Source organism: Equus quagga, chromosome 1 (assembly GCF_021613505.1).
Source record: "Equus quagga isolate Etosha38 chromosome 1, UCLA_HA_Equagga_1.0, whole genome shotgun sequence".
NCBI lineage: Eukaryota > Metazoa > Chordata > Mammalia > Perissodactyla > Equidae > Equus > Equus quagga.
The window spans coordinates 151,233,742-151,253,857 of NC_060267.1; the positions used below are offsets into that span (position 1 = coordinate 151,233,742).

The 20,116-nt window shown below is 39.8% G+C and overlaps 1 protein-coding gene across 3 annotated transcripts in view; it reads left to right on the forward strand.

The window, feature by feature from the left end:
• OSBPL10 (oxysterol binding protein like 10) overlaps nucleotides 1-20,116 on the forward strand; it is a 291,355-nt gene that overhangs the window by 136,384 nt on the left and 134,855 nt on the right. For all 3 annotated transcript variants that reach the window (XM_046674694.1, XM_046674676.1, XM_046674685.1), the window contains exon 4: nucleotides 4,771-4,962. In XM_046674694.1, coding sequence (XP_046530650.1) covers nucleotides 4,771-4,962 — 192 coding nt within the window. The remainder of the gene's footprint in view (nucleotides 1-4,770; nucleotides 4,963-20,116) is intronic.

Here is a 20,116-nt window from a genome sequence, read left to right on the forward strand (position 1 = left end):
AATATTAAGGGGAAATTGCTCATTACTTATTTAAACTAATTCTTTACTTTGGGTACTCATGGAGCATTAGAGTAATCCACAGGCACTTTGTGTTCTATCTACAATAGATGGGTTTTTGAAAATGTGAAATCGTACTTTAAATGTACTTTTTCTCTGAAGCAAACTGTTTTTTACTAATTAGGATGATTAATCTTAATTTACCTGGTTTTTTTTTTTTTTTTTTTAAGTGAAGGAAGTAGCAGGGCTATGTCTGCTTAAGGCATTGTCAACCAAAACAGCCTTTCAGCCCATATATTTGCCTCTGGGACCCCTTAACCCTTCACCTACACTGGTGTCTGAAGGCCTCATTTTTATTAATTTATGAATGATGATGATATTTACTGCATGCTTACTCTGTGGCACCTGCTTTACCTACCTCTTCTTATTTCATTCTCTACCAACCCAGTGAGATAGGGTAATATTAAAATTTTAGAAATGAAGACAATATGTTACTTTTTTAGGACACACAGCTTATGAGTGTTAGAGCCTAGATTGGAACCCAGGCCATTGACTTTAGAAACGGTGCTTCTGACCACTCCCCGACAGTGTCTGGTCAGACTAGATCCTCTTCCTACCCTTCTGCACAGAGGAATGGTCTGGAAGCCTCTAGATAGTCCAGTGATTCTGCTCTAAGCTTCCCAGGCTAGACCCTATCTCTTGGCTCATTGCTTGCTTTCCCTGGCTGGACCTCTTCTTTCTAGTGCTTCTTCTCCCTTTCCAGTTACACCTTCCTTTATGCCGGTTTTGGCCAGTGAGTACAAAGAATGTGTGTCTGTCCCTTCCTCACAACCTTAGGAAATTTAGGAATCCAGTGAAGAATGTCAAGAGGCTGGTAAATACCGTAAAACCTGATTGCATGTCGGATGCCTGGACAGGAACTGGGCATCAGCACTCTCTCTTACTTGCTACCTCGTTCTCTTCTTTGGCATCATTTATCAGGCAGATGCTTGCTGAGGGTGGGGACACAGGGGTGATTCTCCTAGGTAGAGGGTGAATCTTGTTCCTGAATAGAAATGGTTCCCCTCTCTTCAGAATTTTCCACAGATGGCACACTTGGCATTTGTAGTCTCCCCCATTGAAGTAAATATTTGGAGCAAAAACCCAGCATGTTGATCCTCAGACTCTGACAATATTTAATTTTAAATTAGTAGCAAGGATGAGTGCGTATGACATCTAAGCGCAATTTTCAAACAAAACCTGTCAATTTTAGACAGGCTGCGTTTTGGGAAGGGCCACTTGTTTATAGTGGTTGCAGTCTGCTGCCTTTTCTCCTGGCCTCATGACCTGTGGGATTTACCAAAAGTGAGACTTTTTGGTTCATATTTCCCCTGAGGGAAGGCACGAGTGTGAATTAAATCATGAGAATCCCACAGTTAATGGAAAATTAAAGGTTTTTTGATTCAAATTTACTACTTGTGAATTCAAATGACAGCCATTAAGTAATGATCATGGGGTTAGACGTCTACGGTGGAATAATTTGAATTCTGGGTGGATTTCTTGATTTATTGCCATTTACAGTGGGACTACTCCAGGCAAAGGTGCCCATTGCCAGAGTTGTCTTCCTTTCTGACAGGTTCTCATTCTACTTAGAATTTAGAAGTGTTTTTTCCCTCAACAATCTCACAATTTAATTGCTGACCATATATGTTCTCCAGTATGTATTTAATTGTTTTGGGCTTCACCACCACTTTGAACCTGTAGAAAATAAGGAACAGGTCAGTGGCTGCTTATGCTTTTGTGCTAAGTGACTTCTTAACATTTTAAAAATCAATAAGGGCTTCATCGATCGAGTTTTAAGTGATGTAAGGAAAGAAACAAACTTTGGCCATACAGCTTCCATGCATCAGGCACTGGGCTAAGCATTTAATGTGCATGATCTAATTTAATCTTCATGATGGCTTTTAAGGGTCAGAATTATTATTCCTTTTTTAAAGATTAGGAAATTGATGCTTAATAGGAAAGCTTAAATAGCTCACCTGAGGTCACACAGCTGGAACCTGGTGAAGCTGAAAGAGTGAAACTTGTCTGTCTGGCTTCAAAGGCCAGTGAAAAATCTGCCTTTTCTTGGGTTAGAATAAGGCTCCCACAACATAGGTATTTCAGGAGACTTTTAATGCTTAGGCAAATTTACTGTCATTAAAGGATTAAAGAAACAGGTTCTTTCCCCCTCTACATTCCAACTGAAAAAACTGAAACTGAAAGTATATGATTGTTGTGTTTCATTGTGCTCAAGGTAGATGTAATTCTCAGACCACAGTTTTCCCCAATTCCCTGTATATAAGGCTATTTAAAAGCAATGCACTGCTTCCCAACTTTATCTGTGTTCCTTTTAATTAAATCCAAGTTCACGTGCAGAGAACCTTCCTAGCTACTGCGATCTTATAGGATAGCATGAAGTTCTGATTTCCACTCTGGCTCCCACCCTACTCCCTGCCCCGTGATGATGTGTAAACCTACAGGTCATTAACACTTAACAGTTTTCAGAGCTGTGAGTGTTCCTTGAGACTGAGTCCCGACTGTCTGGGTTGTCTGTACACTGCTGCCGGCCGGGTCTCTGTCTTCCCAGATCCTCCTTAGACTTCAGGCGCTTCACTCTCAGAAGAGCCTTCTGTGATGAGGTCAGCTGTGGTAGATCTTTCTCGTCTTCATTTGCTTGGCACTTTCTATCTGTATTGCCAAATTAGCACCTTGTTATATACTTCCTTACTCCTCGAGGGTGTATGTGCCTTTCTACCTCTGTGTCTGTGCATCTTCCATCCCCAGATAGTCTGTAAATGTCTATGGTGAAAGACTGACTCATACGTCTCATCCTTCTCCTTGGCGCACAGTGGGTATTCAGTAAACACTTGATAATTGAAATACAGAAACTGGCATGAATCCACCATATCATCTCACTGCCTTTTCTTGAGCTGAAATGAAATATAGGAACATTTAGAATGTAAATTTTCTGTAGAACTTTAAAAATTTTGGATAGGTGATACGTTCACATGATTCAAAATAAAAGAAGATAAAAAACTACACAGTGAAAAATCTCCCTTGGTTTGTACCCTCTCATTCCTTGCTTCTCCACAAAGAAGTAGCCACTGTTTTAGTTTTGTCTGTATCCTTCTAGAGTATTTTTGTGATTTAAACAAATTGCAATAAAAATACTTATTTTCCACATCTTGACACTATAAAAGAGTTCCACACCTTGCTTTTTTCACTTAAATGTATTATTTAGAGATTTTTTCTCCCAGGGCAACTCAGAGACCTCTTTCATTATGCTCTTATAGCTTGGTAGTATTCCGTTATGCAAGTGTACCGTAATTTATTTAACCTGTTCCAGACGGGTGGACATTTGGGTTGTCTCCTGCCCTTTGCTTTGGTGACTAATGGGTGCCTAGGCCATTTCACTGGATGCAGGTGTATTGGAGGATACCTGCCCAAACAGGCCTTGCTAGGTCACAGGGAAGTGCATTTGTAACTGCGACAGGGGCTGCCAGATTGCTCTCCCTAGGGGTTTCACCACCTTAGAGCATTTCTCTATGGTCCTGTCAACAGACTGTGTACTCCAACTTTTGGATTTTTGCCAATCTGATGGGTGAAAGGTGGTATCTAAATGTGGTTTGAGTTTACATTTATCTTATGAGTATAGTTGAACATGTTTTCATGTTGGTTGAAGGGCCATTTATCTTTCTTTTTTGTGAACTGTCTGTTCATATCTTGCCGTATTTCAGTAATAGATTGCCCTTCTTCTTATCAATTCCTAGGAATTATATTCCTAATCATAAATTAGAATGAGGAGCCTTTTGTGTATGAAACAAGTTGAAATTATTTTCCCTAGTTGATCGTTTGGCTTTGTTGGTGGTGGCAGTGCATTTTTAAAATTTGTTTCCCATGCAGAAGTTCAATTTTTAGGTAGTCAAATTTATCAAGCTTTTCTTTTATGGCTTTTGGATTTTGAGGTGTTAGGCTTTCTCTATCCTAAGGCTACATATTTTCTTCTAGTGCTTTTTTTCCCCCTTAAGTCTTTGATCCATTTGGGATCTATGACCTGAGAAATGAATCCAGCTTTGTTTTTTAGATGGCCGCCCACTTATCCCAAAACTGCTTACTGAAAAATACATCTCTAAGTTGAGATGCCATCTTTATCACATGCGTACTTGTGATTTGGATTATATGTTACTAGAGGATGAAATATAAGCACTGCACTAACCGGTGAGGATTATGGTGGATAACTTAGTGATTTCATTCATGCAGCAAACATTTATTAAGTACTTAAGAGAGTAGCTGGACAAAGAATATAATCTTGATACAGTGGAGTAAGAGCAGCTGAGAGGCCGAGACAGACAAGGACATGCTTCACACAGTGGAGAACACTGTGCTGAGTCTTGAAGATTCAGCTGAAGTTTGCCAGCCAGGAGAGGAAGGACATTCTAGGAAGAGGAGCTAATATGTACAGAGGGACAGATCCAAGAGTCATGGTGTTTGGGGGGGACGCTGAGTGGCTCTTCATGGCCGTAGTGTAGGGCAGGAGACGCAATTGGAGATGAGATCAGGATAGTTAATGGAGATTGTCTCTCTTAATTAAGTGTCAAATTTGGGCATGTAGTGTTGCTATGCCTCCCCTATGCTTTCGTCCATCTAAACAGATGCAGGGGAAAGATTAAGAGGTCCAGAATAAATAGAAACCAACACTTAGTTGTGTTCTGCAGGTCCGTTGTTGAATTTGACACCTGTTGCTTATTCTAGACTACTCCAAGCTCCCGAAGCCGAAGTCTCACTTTGCTCCCCCATGGAACACCCAATTCTGCATCTCCCTGTAGCCAGAGACACCTCGGTGCGGGGGCCCCCGCTGTTGTCACAATCACGCATCACAAGTCGCCTGCAGCCGCCCGAAGAGTCAAGAGTCAGTATTCCGGCCAGCTTCACGAAGTCAGAGAGGTAGGCTCTGCTCTCCTACTAGGTTAAGGGGTCCGTGGGAGTTGAGGGCTGTGACTGTTGCTCTGCCAACTTCCCTTCCTTTGTGCCATCTTGACTGCAAAGAGAGAGGACCAGCGGCCAACTGCTCAGCCACACAACCATCACAGTCCCTCCCGGTTTTAAAAGAATGATTGTTTCCGTTTTTTAGGGTAAGTGAGTTGTTAGGAGACCTCTGTTAGAGCTCAGAAAACAGAAAGCAAGATCGTAGACACATGATTGTAAACAGAAGTACGATCAATTAAAGTCTCCATTCTCATAGCAAAGAATATACGCTACAAAATCCTGGGTCATCAGGAAATAATTGCGGGTGTTTTGAAACTCAGGAAGTGTTAGACCTAAAGCTGATTTCCCCTCTGTTCTGCCCCACTTCACTTTACAAAGTGCTGACCTCCTCCTTAACGTCCCAGACACTCTTCAGGGGACGCATTGGGTAGACACTTTCTGCATCTGTAAAATGGGAATAATACAGGCCTTACCAACCTCTCGAGGGAGACTGGAGGATCACTTGTGGTAATGCACATGAAAGCCCTTGAACTGTGAGTGCCTTCTGAACATATGTGGGTGCTTTTGATACATGAGGAAGTCATCACTTTGGGGATCCCAGATCCTTAATATTCATGTTATCCTTTGCAACTGTTACTGAGAACAGACTATATAAAATAAATGATGTTGGTCTTGGTTGCCTAACTTCTGTTGAGTGCTGAGGCTTTTTGCCCCGCAGCTGACTTGTGTCCAGACCAGCTTGTCCTCTCAGAGAAGGAGCAGAGCCCTTCCTCTGTGTCCAGCAGGAGACTGGGACTCCTAGAATAGAGTCTTGTTGCTGCTTGAGTCAGCACGCATCTCATTTTATTTTTTAAATGTCATGAGCCAAGTAGTGCTGTGTCGGCTGACTGTCTAATTCTGGCCCAGGACAGAAAATCTGAAATCTGCATCAAATATGTAGATGCATATGAAAGACATTGTTTTTCTTGATAGATTTACTCGTGCACATACTCTGTATTGCCTAATAAAGAAAAGATAGAGAGTCAGATGCTCCCTTTGATGTGGTCACCCTGATGTAAAAATAAAAAAAAGTATTTGGCTCTGAGCTTAATTTTGGTACATTAGATGATATGAGAAATGGTTTTGCACATGTATATATTGCTTTTCACTTTTCATAGCACACTTTTACAGAAAGCTGTATTATGGAAGAACTTTCAATGTATGCAAAGTAGAATAGGATAATGGTACTCATCACCCAACTTCATTCCCAATTTCTCTTACTGTTGATTCATCTGTTTTCTACTACCACTTTTTTTTTTGCTGGAGTATTTTAAGGAAATCTTAAATATTTTATCATTGCCAATAAATGCTTCAATATTTATTTAACAGATAAGGACTTAAAAAAAAAAAACTCAACTGCAATACCATCATGTTGTTTCTATGTTAACCTCATTGCAGATATTTTTTGCATGTACTTTGGAGACTATAACCTTAAAAAAAAAAAAAAAAAAAAGGAAAAAAGGCAAGTTGAAAGTTTGTGGCATTTTGAAAATTCTTTGAATTCTATCCTAATGAATCTGATAGACTTTTATAAGTGATAAGAGGCTTGGTACACGTGAAAAAAAAAAATGGAGGTGCTTGTGTTGAGTGAACAATGGCCTAAATAAAATTTGAAGTACTTTAGTTGATTTTAGTAGCAGTTAATTCAATATAATGCCAAAATCTTTTCTACCTCCATTTTTAAAAAGTCAAGTTAAAAAAAAAAAATCTTGTTCTTTGTAGATGTGTATATAAAAATGTTTAATTGTATAAAATATACAGTTCAAGTATATATTGCAAAAGAAGTCTAAAGAAGAAAAGCAAAATTACCCATAATTCTCCCTTCCTTCAGATAACCACTGTTGTTCTTTCAATGAATTTACTTCTGGGTTGTCTTTTTTTTCTATGTAAGTTGCATATATAGATATGTAAAAATTATATGGTATGATCTAAACTTTGTAAGTGATTACATATATGCTGGTTTTTTCTTAATTGTATTGTTTTCTCTCTGTTTTCCATCCATGGGGGGGAAATTATTGAACTTCGCCATGGAGTTTCATTATATGAAAAATAATTAGGTGAAATGTCTCCATAGCTATTTTTATTTGGTTTTTGTATTCCTGGGCAATAGTATATCTCTTTAGCTGATGGCTTTTGTCTATCGATGACCTTTCTTGCTGAAAATTAATTTTAGGTGAGCTTGTTGAGACATAGGGACAAACATTAGCAGTTAGGAGAATTCTGGGATGCTGGACACCTCTGAAGGAAGAGCCCAAAGTTTTGATTCTCAGATATCATGTCCAGCTTCACTCCTGACTGGAGAACAGCAGCTGTTTTGTGACATCTGTCATTTTATGATGTGGACAATTCCACTTGGAAACTATCAGCAAATTTCGTCCATACCAGAAAGTTCTACAGTTTTGAAAGTATATTAATTTCAGAGTATAAAGCCCTCTGCTTTTAGATTCCACTGTTCTTATCTGTAAAATAACTAGAAGAAAATGGAATAGCGTTTTTAACCCAGCTGTACAGGGAAGATAGGACCACTGCAGCACTGGAGAAAATCATCATACCCAAGACAAATGAGCCTGTATATCTGAAGAAGAAAAGAGAAATAGCCCAGCCAAAGGCAATAGAATAAATATTAAATGGAATGCCATAGCACAGGTGAAAATAATGGGACAGTTTAAGAGATTAAATGGTTATCATCCGAAATATAAAGAATTGAGATCCCACAGGTCAGTACTCAGAGTCCTTTCTGGAAGCGGTCAGGAGAGGTGAACATAAGGAATTCGAGACATGACATCGTTGTGAGGAGCAGGCATAGCCTCACGAGCAGTTCAAGAAGCAAAAACTATTTTGTCAGTTTGACAAAATTTGAAAACCTGGTAATTTGACTATGAAATTACCAGAAATAATTATAGCCCGTTCTTGGTTGGGGTGTTAATGAGCGTTGGCAGGGTTGCATATTCTACAGTCTAGTGATGTGTAATAAGAGCGAAACACAGAACAAAGCTGTGCCTCACCACTGACTCCTAAATTCCCCATTGGGTACTGTATCTTGAGGAAATGATCTGTGGAATTGGGGGTAGAAGGAAGAAAATTCATTTTGGTAAAGCTGTTCATGCTAATAAGTCCAATATATAACATCATGGGAATGACTAAATAAACACAATACACTGGACATACTGAATTACTATATAGCAGGTTAGGATGAAAGCCCTGTCAGTGTTCTTACTACATGGACATGTGTGTGTGAAATAAGAAAATCAGGATACAGAATAATATGCAAACATTGGACCCTATATCCATCTTAATAAAGTACAGAAATTGTTTAAAACTGTAGTTCCAGAATTTTGGATTTTACTTGCAAACTAAAATTTAGATTTTTGGGAGTGAAAATATATTTGCCAATTTTTGACTTTGCCCAGTAAGGCATTTTAAAGCACACTGGCAGCCTGTGGTTTACCACCATCTCATAAAAGCACATTTTAATGCCTCCTCCAAAGCAATATAATTTGAGAATAAGGGGCCTTTCATTGCGTAGAATAAATTTAATTTCTTGAAAACATACTGTGTTTTTCTTCTTTTTAATGTTTTATCTTGGATGAGAAGAGGGTTCATTACAGATTGATCCTGGCCTGTGCATCTGTGTTTTTGAACCACTGATTAGCACTGACTTTTAACTTCAGAAATGACTTTCAGTCAAACCCATCTACTCCATTGCCATTCTCTCTTCTTTCCAGTTCATTCCTTACTCTATTTCAAGGAGGCCACCCTCCTAAAGGAAAGCATTTTATCGTATCACCCTTACTCCCCACTGTCCGTAGAGTCAAGGTTGGACTCCTCAGCACGGCATACGAGGCCGTCCATTGTCTGTCTCTGCCTCACTTGCCTGCCCCCTTCTCTCAATGCTCCTCCTCGTCCACACCATGCACTTGCTTCCTCCCTTTGTTGGGAGGTTCATTGCCCGATAGAACTTTGTGCCATGATGGAGATGTTCTACAACTTTGCTCTCCACTAAGGGAGCCACTGCTTACATGGGGCTAATGAGCTCTTGAAATATGCTAGTCTGAATTGAGATGTCTTGTAAATGTAAAATGCACACTAGATTTCAAAGACTTGGTACAATAAAAGGTAAAATGTTTCGTTGATAATGTTTTTTGATACTCATTGCATGTGAAAATATTTTCTGTACGTTGGGTTAAATATATTAAAAATTATGTCATTTGTTTCTATTTACCTTTTTAGAGGTGCCTTCTAGAAAATTTAAAATTACACATGTGCCTACGGTTTGTGGCTTGCACTATATTTCTGTTGGATGGTGCTGCCCTAGACTGTGAGTTTGCTCACTCAGTCACTCCTCCATCCGCTATACAGGTGTTAATTGGGCACTTGCTGTGTGTGCCAGACACTGGATTTTTATGCTGAAAGTCGTGTCTTACATCTTTGCATCTTCCAGCCCTGGCACTGTTGCTGGGCATGTTGGTTGAACATACTGATTTAAGGACCCATTTTCTAGCAGTTAGAGCACTTTAGAGATGGAAAGTGGAGGCTTTCGAGGGTTGCTTAGGTGACTATACGGAGTGGATGTGAGTGAGGGGAAACCTGGCGATTGGTTGAGGGTTGAGTCAGGTGGACCCTGAAATGCCTGTGTGAGTGGGTGTCAGGGAAGCAATGATAGTGTGAGTGCCTCTGGAGTTGTTTTATAAATAGAATCTAATATATTTTAACAAACCAATTTGAACCTTCAGCTGTTGAAGCGTGTGCTGGTGGAAATATGGTATTCACTTATAGTTTAACTTTATACTGTTAGTTACATTATAACAGGTTTTAACTGGCTCACATTTATTTAAATAGACCTAAGTTCATTTGGTACAAGTGCAGTGTGATTTTATAAAATTTTTTTTTTTTTTTTAAAGATTGGCACCTGAGCTAACAACTGTTGCCAATCTTCCTTTTTTTTTTTTTTGTTTCCCCCCTGCTTTTTCTCCCCCAATCCCCCCAGTACATAGTTGTATATTTTTAGGTGTGGGTCCTCCTAGTTGTGGCATGTGGGACGCCGCCTCAGAGTGGCCTGACGAGTGGTGCCATGTCCACACCCAGGATCTGAACTGGTGAAACCCTGGGCTGCCGATGGTGGAGCGTGCAAAATTAATCACTCGGCCACGGGGCCAGCACCTAAAATTCTTGTTTGCTACATGCTCTCTGAAAAAATACAGCCCTTAATACATGTTCATATTAACGTGTGTGTGTGGACCCACCTGCATACACAGGTGAATTGAAGAATATAAGTCGGAAAGTCAAGATGTTTCTTCTTTTCCTAATTCCTCATTACTGTTTCCCAGAAGTGACTCCTTAGATGTTCTGTGAATGTGCAAGCTTGAGATCATGTGTATGTTTGTGCACGTACATGGATTCGTGCATATGTATGGGGTTATTTGTGGTCTACAACTGATTTTATTTTAACTATTCTCTTCCTTGGATTAGAGTTAAGAAAATTCTCTAAAGAGAGTACCTACTAAAATTTTTCTCTAAATCCGGAAGTGGTAATAGGCATGGACATAATAAATATTTGAGAAACAGAATCAGCTTTGGAGAGCCCAGGTTTTTCTAGCTTTGACTGAATAATGTTTTGAGTTGTGACATTTGAGACTTAAAAAAATACGCTTAATTCAATAGAGAGACTTTCTCTGGATTCTGTAGCTTGATAAGGGAAAAGGTCAGGCTGTTGAATTATAATGGGCATATGTAAGGCATAAATTTAGATTTAATTAAGCTTTCAATGATAATTTTATTGACAAATAGGAATTATCCTTCTCAAATGTTTTTTTGTAAAATAGGTTGCTTCCAGAGGCACATACCTTTTTAAAGTGTAGAGCTGTTTACTGTGCTGGTTCATACTGGGTGGATAAAATGTATGGAGGCTGTATAATTTAATATGGCTTTGAATAAACCTGTCACAGAGTATAATATATGGAGGAGATGTATGTTTGTGTGGTCTGTGTGAATTTATATGTTTCTTCTTGTAATTGCCCTGTCATATTTACTTAAAACACATACCAGGAAGGATCCTTTAATGAAGTTGCCAACTTTATAAATGATATTGACTCAGTATTGTTTCCCTTCAGGGGGATTTGGTTTGATCCTGGTGCACATGGATGTAGTGAAGGCCTGGTTAGAAACCTTGGTTCACAAATAGCCTTTGCTGTGGCAGCACTAACTGTAAATATCACCGTGATGAATTCCATTAGCTGATCAATTTTGAGGTAGCGGTCAGTACTGGCAGTGTTGAGTACAAGCCGCCCCATCACCAGGAAAACCACATTTATCCTTGGTGTGAACAGAATTACTATTTTTTAAAATGTCCTAAATTAATTCTCCTGTGCACTTTTTGGATAAATGATGACAAGTAACCCTAGCATGTATTTTTGGTAGCAATTTGTTATCTTTGAAAAATAAGTCAGCTCCAGACTTACAGTTTTCAAAAGTTGTAATGTGGAGTTAGTGAATAGGAGTGATTTCCAAATGTTTTTAAAGCAGTAAAATGTTTTTTTTAATAAAAATATTTCAAATCCTTACTATATAAAATCAGGTTAAAAGTGGTGTTTTATTAGTGTAGTTTTACTTTAGAAGGTAAAATGGGCATTTATTGATCGTGAAGCAGGTTGACTTGGAAGACTGAGGATCTGACCACCATTGCAATCCCTCGTTAACTCTGTATCCGTGCGATTTGAAACAAATGTTTGTGTGGTCTGTGTAACGCTATGGAGATCCTTTGAGAATGCAGTTTGAGAGTTAGGTGTTGGATTTTGGCATTAATAACATTTCAGGTGAACAACGACAAGAGCAAGAGTGAGATAATGTTCACTATCAACCGTCAGCTCATCGTGTCGTGAACCGCTGCCCCGGGAGAGTGATGCTCTGGTGTCCCGGCCTGCTCGGGGCCTGGCTGGGTGGGATGTGGAAGGAGGGGGAGGCTGAGGGCGGAATTAACCACAAAGGAAGCAACCGCCTGGTCTTCTAGAAAACTAGCAGTGTTCATAATTTTCTGTCCCTTACCATGGTATTCTTCACTTTGATAAAAAAAAAAAAATAAGTTCCAGCCTAGCTGGTTGTAGTGCAAATTCCCTCTTTTCCCACTTTTCATCGCAGCTTCTCACAGAATTCCTTCCTTACCCTCAGCTGATTTTCTTACCAGGCTCTTTTCTTTCATTATCTTGTTACATTGGGAAATTAGGTGTTTGGTTATTTACTTGTTTAGTATCAGACCCCTTTTGTCCCTCCATCTAGAGTATCTAGAGGTGTTTTTTTAAAAATTCTTAGCCCAGCACCTAGCACATAGTAGGTGCTCAATAAAAATTTGAGTAAATGAGTGATTTTCCATAAAGGAGATCATAGCCATTGGGAAAAACGCCTCTGCAGATTTGGTTAAAAGCTTTTGCTGAGAAAGTAGTTTCTTGTCCTGTAGCATATTTTTAGGAGAGTTATGGCCCCAAAGAGGAGCAATGGAGAGCTTGGGCCCAACCATGTTTTGTACGTACAGTGCCAACCTCCCACTGTGCCCCAGCCATGCTTAGGGAGTGCTTCCCTCAATTCCTGGTGCAATTCATATCTACCTACACTTTCAGCAAATATGTCTGTGTATAATTTGTTCTATCTCCCCTCTAGTGTATCAACTCCTTCCCCAAAGGCATATAGATTCATTAATAACAATAGTAACTGTTACGTGAACAATAATATTTCATGCTTGTTGGGGTCTTACTGTGTGCCAGGAACTGTGCTCAGCTTCCTTGTGTTATCCTCAGGTCTGCCCTGTGAGGTTAGACTATTGGTATCTCTATTTGACAGACAGGAAACTGAGGCAGAAAGATATTAAAGCAAAGAGAAGTATACCAGTCAGGGTTGAATCAAAGAAATAGAACCAGTAGGAGATATATATTAAGAGATTTATTGTAAGGAATTGGCTTATGTGCAATTGTGGGGTTCTCAAGGCGGGTCTGAAATCCGGAGGGCAGGCGGGATCTCTTGGGCACAGGCTGACATGGCCATCTACAGGGAAAATGTCCTCTTCAGAGAAACCTCAACTCTGCTCTTAAGACCTTTCAGTTGAATCAGGCCCACCCAGATTATTTAGGTAATCTCTATTACTTAAAGTCGCAAGAGGTCACACAGATATTAAGTGGTTGATTCTGGCCCAGCTGTCAGTTCCTATGCTGGGAGTTGGCCAAAATACTGAAGTCCTGATGAATCAGTCAGTCTGTGTACGACATGCTAGGATTCATGCGTGAGAGTGCCTGCGGGTCATGCCGGCAGTGTCTCACTGGTCTCCAAGCACTTCCCACCCTAGTCCTAGTGATTTAAAAAAAAAAGAAAAAGGGAGTTTGAGTGGTTAATGATGACCAGCTTGTTGAGTTTTGTACCATGTGACTCCACCATCCTGACCAAAGCTGATCAGACCAACTCTCGCTGCCTTGTCCTTTAGCCTTGCCATTGGACTCTGAGGTGGTCTTAAGTGGGAACTCTAGAAAGGTGAATTGCCCCTTTAGAGCGTGAGTAGGAAGTGCGCAGACACCAAGAGGTGGAGAAACTAACTGCTGCCAACAGAGTATAAGCCCCTGAGTCACAAACTAGTGGACTTCTAGAGGTTACCATGAGAGTTGCTGTGGCATTGTACTAGGATTCTCCAGAGAAACAGAAACAATAGTGGGTGTGTGTGTATAAATATGTATACATATGTGTGTGTATAGTTAATGTATACATATGTGTGTGTGTAATTATAGAGGGAGGGAGGGAGGGAGGTTGGTTGGTTGGTTTTAAGGGATTGGTTCGTGTTGTTAAGGAGGCTGGCAAGTCCAAAATCTGCAGGATGGGCTGGGAGGCTGGAGACCCAGGGAAGAGCCAGTGTTGCAGTTCAAGTCTGAGGCCGTCTACCAGCAGAATTTCCTCTTGTTCAGGGAAGGTCACTCTTTTGTTCTGTTCAGGCTATAAAGCTGATTGAATGAGGCACACCCATGTTATGAAGGGCAATCTGCTTTGTTCAAAATCCACCAATTTGAATGTTAATCTCATTCAAGGGCACCCTCACAGAAACATCCAGAATGTTTGTCCAAATATCTGGGCACTGTGGCCCAGCCAAGTTTACACATAGGATTAACCCTCATAAGCATCCTAGACTGTCTTATTGCTCCTTGTAGTCTTTTTTTTTTTTCTTTCCCTTTTTCTCCCCAAAGCCCCCCAGTACATAGTTGCATATTTTTAGTCATGGGTCCTTCTAGTTGTGGCATGCAGGACGCCTCCTCAGCATTGCCTGATGAGCGGTGCTATGTCCACACCCAGGATCTGAACCGGTGAAATCCTGGGCTGCTGAAGTGGAGGTGCGAACTTAACCCCTGGGCCACGGGGCTGACCCCGCCCCTTGTAGTCTTACTGTCTGTGTCTGTCTGCTGAGTTTATTTCTGGAAAGCTAAGAGAGCTTGACTATCGCCAGTCAAACCATGCTCAGTTATTGCATTTGCTGTGGGTCCTGTGCTGGCCTCTGATGTGGGGGGTGCAATGATATATTGTCCAGGGACTTAAAAATCTAGGAGGCTGGTTAAACTAACATGAAAATTCTTTGGTGCTACAATGGTTAATGGCAATAGGAATTTACTGGAAGGTGAGGCCAGCGGGGGCTGGCTGTCCCTCATGTAGAACTGTTCCGCAAGTTGCCAGGACCCTGGGAAGTGTCACCTCCAGATTCAGCATCCAGGGTAGACTGAATTTATGCCTTATAAACTCTTCCTTCTTATGATTAGAATGCTGCTGAGCAAAATAATATATATAGTGAGGGAGCATCTGCCCCTCTCTGGCTCACAGAAAATTCGTGGTTCAGATACTCTTGAAGCTCTGCACTCAGAAGGAAGCTAAGTGGCAGGTTATTTTATGTCACAGTTAGTTCTGTGACATAAAAGACGTCTGGGTTTTACCTTATGTGGCACTACAATACAAGGAGCCTTCCTATTGGAGCTCCAAGGCTTTGAGAGAATAACATATGTTGGATATTGAGTGAGTAGACAAGGAGGGAAGTTGGCCAAGTTCATCCTTTGGCACTCAGGCCACCCTTGGAACTTGTGTTTTGTGATCTTGTTCTTGGGAATTTCTCCAGAGAACATTGTTTTTTCCCCTAGCGGCTCATTGTAGTATTTCAGGATAAGACAGATTCTTCCTCATTTAAAACCCAGTCGTCTTATTCTGTTGTCGGCAGGAGGGAGGCGCTGTGGTTATTTTCCCCTCCCATCCCCATTAGATGCTTGGCCATTCTAAAGTTGCAGGTTAATTACAGTAGTTTCCTTAACTCCCCACCTTCCTTAGCCACCTCTTTGCCCCACCTGCCAAGACCATAATCATTTTTTTGTTGCTTTGATCTGAATTTTTTCTAGTTCATCTTTTTGGGGAGAGTGATGAAATGTTCTATATCTTGATTGTGGTGGTAATAACACAGTGATATAAATTTGTCAAAACTCACTGAAATGCACTTAAAGTGGGTTTGTTTTACTGTAGGGAAATTATACCTCAATAAAGTTGATTTAAAAATTAGTTTCATGTTAACAAGTCTAAAATGTATTACTGAAATCAGATTTACTTCAGCCTCTGACATCGTGGTTCACTGTCTACTCCTAGATAGCTTAGGTTTCCTACACTTGTTTCCAGAATATAGAATTTACCTATTTTGCATCCTCACCATTTAACTTTCTTTTTTTGAGGAAGATTAGCCGTGAGCTAACATCCGCCACCAATCCTCCTCTTTTTTTTCTGAGGAAGACTGGCCCTGAGCTAACATCTCTGCCCATCTCCTCTACTTTATATGTGGGACCCCTGCCACAGCATAGCGTGACAAGCAGTGCGTAGGCCCGCATCCGGGATCCGAACCGGTGAACCCTGGGCTGCGGAAGCGGAACATGTGAACTTAACCACTGCGCCACCAGGCCGGCCCACAATTTAACTTTCTGTGCCGTTATCTTCTTCAAACTCCTTAATTCAATTCTACCAGCTGTTGAGGAACCAAGGACTCTATGTGCTGTTATTTGAACCTCTAATCTTCTTTCTTTTTTTTTAAATTGTAGTATAATTGACATACAACATTATATTAGTTTCAGGTTTACAACATAATTTAATATTTATATATATTGTGAAATGATCACAACATAAATCTAATTAACATCCATCACTATACATAGTTGCAGATTTTTTTTCCCTGTGATGAGAGCTTTTAAGATCTACTGTCTTAGCAACTTTTAAAGATAGATTATTAACTGTACTCACCATGCTGTCCATTACATCCCCATGACTGACTTGATTTATAACTGGAGGTTTGTACTTTTTGACTCCCTTCACCCGTTTGACCCACTCCCCCTCCTCTGGCAACTGTCTGTTCTCTGTATCTATGAGCTTGGTTTTTTTTTAGATTCTACATCTAGGTGGGATCATACTGTATTTGTCTTTCTCTGTCTGACTTATTTCACTTAGCATCATGCCCTCAGGGTCCATCCATGTTGTCACAAATGGCAAGATTTCATTCTTTTTTTATAGCTGAATAATATTCCACTCTGTGTGTGTGTGTATCACGTTTTTCAGCTTTATTGAGATATGATTGACATATAACAGGTAAGTTTAAGGTGTACAATGTGATGGTTTAACACATATATTGCAAAATAATTACCACCTTAGCATTAGCTAACACCTCCATCACATCACATGATTACTATTTCTTTTTCATGGTGAGATTATTTGAGATCTACTCTCAGCAACTCTCAAGTGTGTAACAGAGTATTGTTAATTATATTCAGAATGCTGTGTATTAGACCCCCAGGACTTAGTCATCTTCTAAATGGAAGTTTGTATCCTTTGACTGACATCTCCCCCATTTCCCCCACCCCTCAACCTCTGGTAACTACTGTTTTGCTCTCTGTTTCTATGAGTTCAGCTATTTTAGATTCCATATAGATGTGATAGCTTACAGTATTTGTCTTTCTCTCTTTGACTTTTTTCACTTAGCATAATGCCCTCAGGGTCTATCCATGTTGTTGCAAATGGTAGGATTTTCTTCTTTCTCATGGCTGAATAATAATTCCATTGCGTGTGTATATATACACCACATCTTCTTTATCCATTCATCCATTGATGGACACTGAGGTTGTTTCCACATCTTGGCTGTTGTGAATATTGCTGTAATGAACATAGGGGTGCAGGTGTCTTTTCAATATCCTGTTTCCGTTTCCTTTGGATGTATACCCAGAAGTGAGATTGCTGGATTATATGGTAGTTCTATTTTTATTTTTTTGAGGAACTCCATTCTGTTTCCTGTAGTGGCTGTACCAGTTTACATTCCCACCACAGTGCACAGGGTTCCCTTTTCCCCACATCCTCACCAACGCTTGTTATTTCTTATCTTTTTGATAATAGCCATTCTAATAGGTGTGATGTGATATCTCCTTGTAGTTTTGATTTGCATTTCCCTGATGATTAGTGATGTTGAGCGCCTTTTCATGTCCCTGTTGGCCATCTGTATGCCTTCTTTTGAGAAATGTCTATTCAGCTTCTCTGCCCATTTTTTAATGGGATTGTTTTTTTACTGTTGAGTTGTATGAGTTCTTTATATATTTTGGATATTAATCTTTTATCTGATAACTTTTTGCAAATATTTCCTCCCAATCAGTAGGTTGCCTTTTCCTTTTGTTGATGGTTTTCTTTGCTGTGCAGAAGATTTGTAGTTTGTTACAGTCCCATTTGTTTATTTTTGTTTTTGTTGCCTTTGCTTTTGGAATCAAATCCAAAAAATCATCACCAAGACTAATGTCAAGGAGCTTACCCGCTTTGTTTTCTTCTAGGAGTTTTATGGTTTTAGGTCTTACATTCAAGTCTTGAGTCCTTTTGAGTTAATTCTTGTGTGTGGTGTAGGATAGTGGTCCAGTTTCATTCTTTTGCCTGTGGCTGTCCCAGTTTGCCCATTACCATTGGTTGAGGAGACTTTCCTTTCTCCAATATATATTCTAAGCTCCTTTGTTGTAAATAAATTGACCGTATATGTTTATTTCTAGGCTCTCTGTTCTGTTGATCTATGTGTCTGGTTTCATGCAGATACCATACTTTTTTTTTTTTTTTTAATTGAGTTACTGATAGGTTACAATCTTGTGAAATTTCAGTTGTGCATTAATGTTTGTCAGTCGTGTTGTAGGTGCACCACTTCACCCTTTGTGCCCACCCCCCACCCCACCTCTCCCCTGGCGTCCACTAAACTGTTCTTAGTCCATAATTTTAAATTCCTCATATGAGTGGAGTCATACACAGATTATCCTTCTCTCGCTGGCTTATTTCACTCAACATAATTCTCTCAAGGTCCATCCATGTTATTGCAAATGGAATGATTTTGTTCTGTTTTGCAGCTGAGTAGTATTCCATTGTATATAGGTACCACATCTTCTTTATCCATTCGTCTGTTGCTGGACACTTAGGTTGCTTCCACGTCTTGGCTATTGTAAACAGTGCTGCAATAAACATTGGGGTGCACAGGACTTTTGGGATTGCTGACTTCAAGCTCTTTGGATAAATACCCAGTAGTGGGATGGCTGGATCGTATGGTAGTTCTATTTTTAATTTTTTGAGGAATCTCCATGCTGTTTTCCATAGTGGCTGCACCAGTTTGCATTCCCACCAGCAGTGTATGAAGGTTCCTTTTTCTCCGCAACCTCTCCAACATTTGTTGCTATTAGTTTTAGATATTTTTTGTCATTCTAACGGGTGTAAGGTGATATCTTAGTGTAGTTTTGATTTGCATTTCCCTGATGATCAGCGATGATGAGCATCTTTTCATGTGCCTAGTGGCCATCAGTATATCTTCTTTGGAGAAATGTCTGTTCATGTCTCCAGCCCATTTTTTGATTGGGTTGTTTGATGTTTTGTTGTTGAGTTGCGAGAGTTCTTTATATATTATGGATATTAAGCCCTTGTCAGATATGTGACTTGCAAATATTTTTTCCCAGTTAGTGGGTTGTTTTTTTGTTTCAATCCTGTTTTCATTTGCCTTGAAGAAGCTCTTTAATCTGATGAAGTCCCATTTGTTTATTCTTTCTATTGTTTCCCTTCTCTGAGAAGGCATGGTGTCTGAAAAGATCCTTTTAATACTGATGTCAGAAAGTGTACTGCCTCCGTTTTCTTCCAGAAGCCTTATGGTTTCAGGTCTCACCTTTAGGTCTTTGATCCATTTTGAGTTTATTTTGGTGAATGGTGAAAAAGAATGGTCAATTTTCATTCTTTTACATGTGGCTGTCCAGTTTTCCCAGCACCATTTGTTGAAAAGACTTTCTTTTCTCCATTGTATCCCCTCAGCTCCTTTGTCAAAGATAAGCTGTCCATAGATGTGTGGTTTTATTTCTGGGCTTTCAATTCTGTTCCATTGATCTGTGCACCTGTTTTTGTACCAGTACCATGCTGTTTTGATTACTGTAGCTTTGTAGTATGTTTTGAAGTCAGGGATTGTGATGCCTCCCGTTTTGTTCTTTTTTCTCAGGATTGCTTTAGCAATTCGGGGTCTTTTGTTGCCCCATATGAATTTTAGGATTCTTCGTTCTAATTCTGTAAAGAATGTCATTGGGATTCTGATTGGGATGGTGTTGAATCTGTAGATTGCTTTAGGTAGAATGGACATTTTAACTATGTTTATTCTTCCAATCCATGTACATGGAATGTCTTTCCATCTCCTTATGTCGTCATCCAATCCTCTCAGAAAGGCCTTGTAATTTTCATTATATAGGTCCTTCACTTCCTTAGTTAAATTTACCCCAGGGTATTTTATTCTTTTTGTTGGGATTGTGAATGTTATTGTATTCTTGCGTTCTTTTTCTGTTGGTTCATTACTGGAGTATAGAAATGCTACTGATTTATGCAAATTGATTTTATACCCTGCAACTTTGCTGTAGGTGTTGATTACTTCTAACAGTTTTCCAATGGATTCTTTGGGGTTTTCTATATATAAGATCATGTCGTCTGCAAACAGCGAGAGTTTCACTTCTTCCCTCCCTATTTGGATTCCTTTTATTCCTTTTTCTTGCCTGAT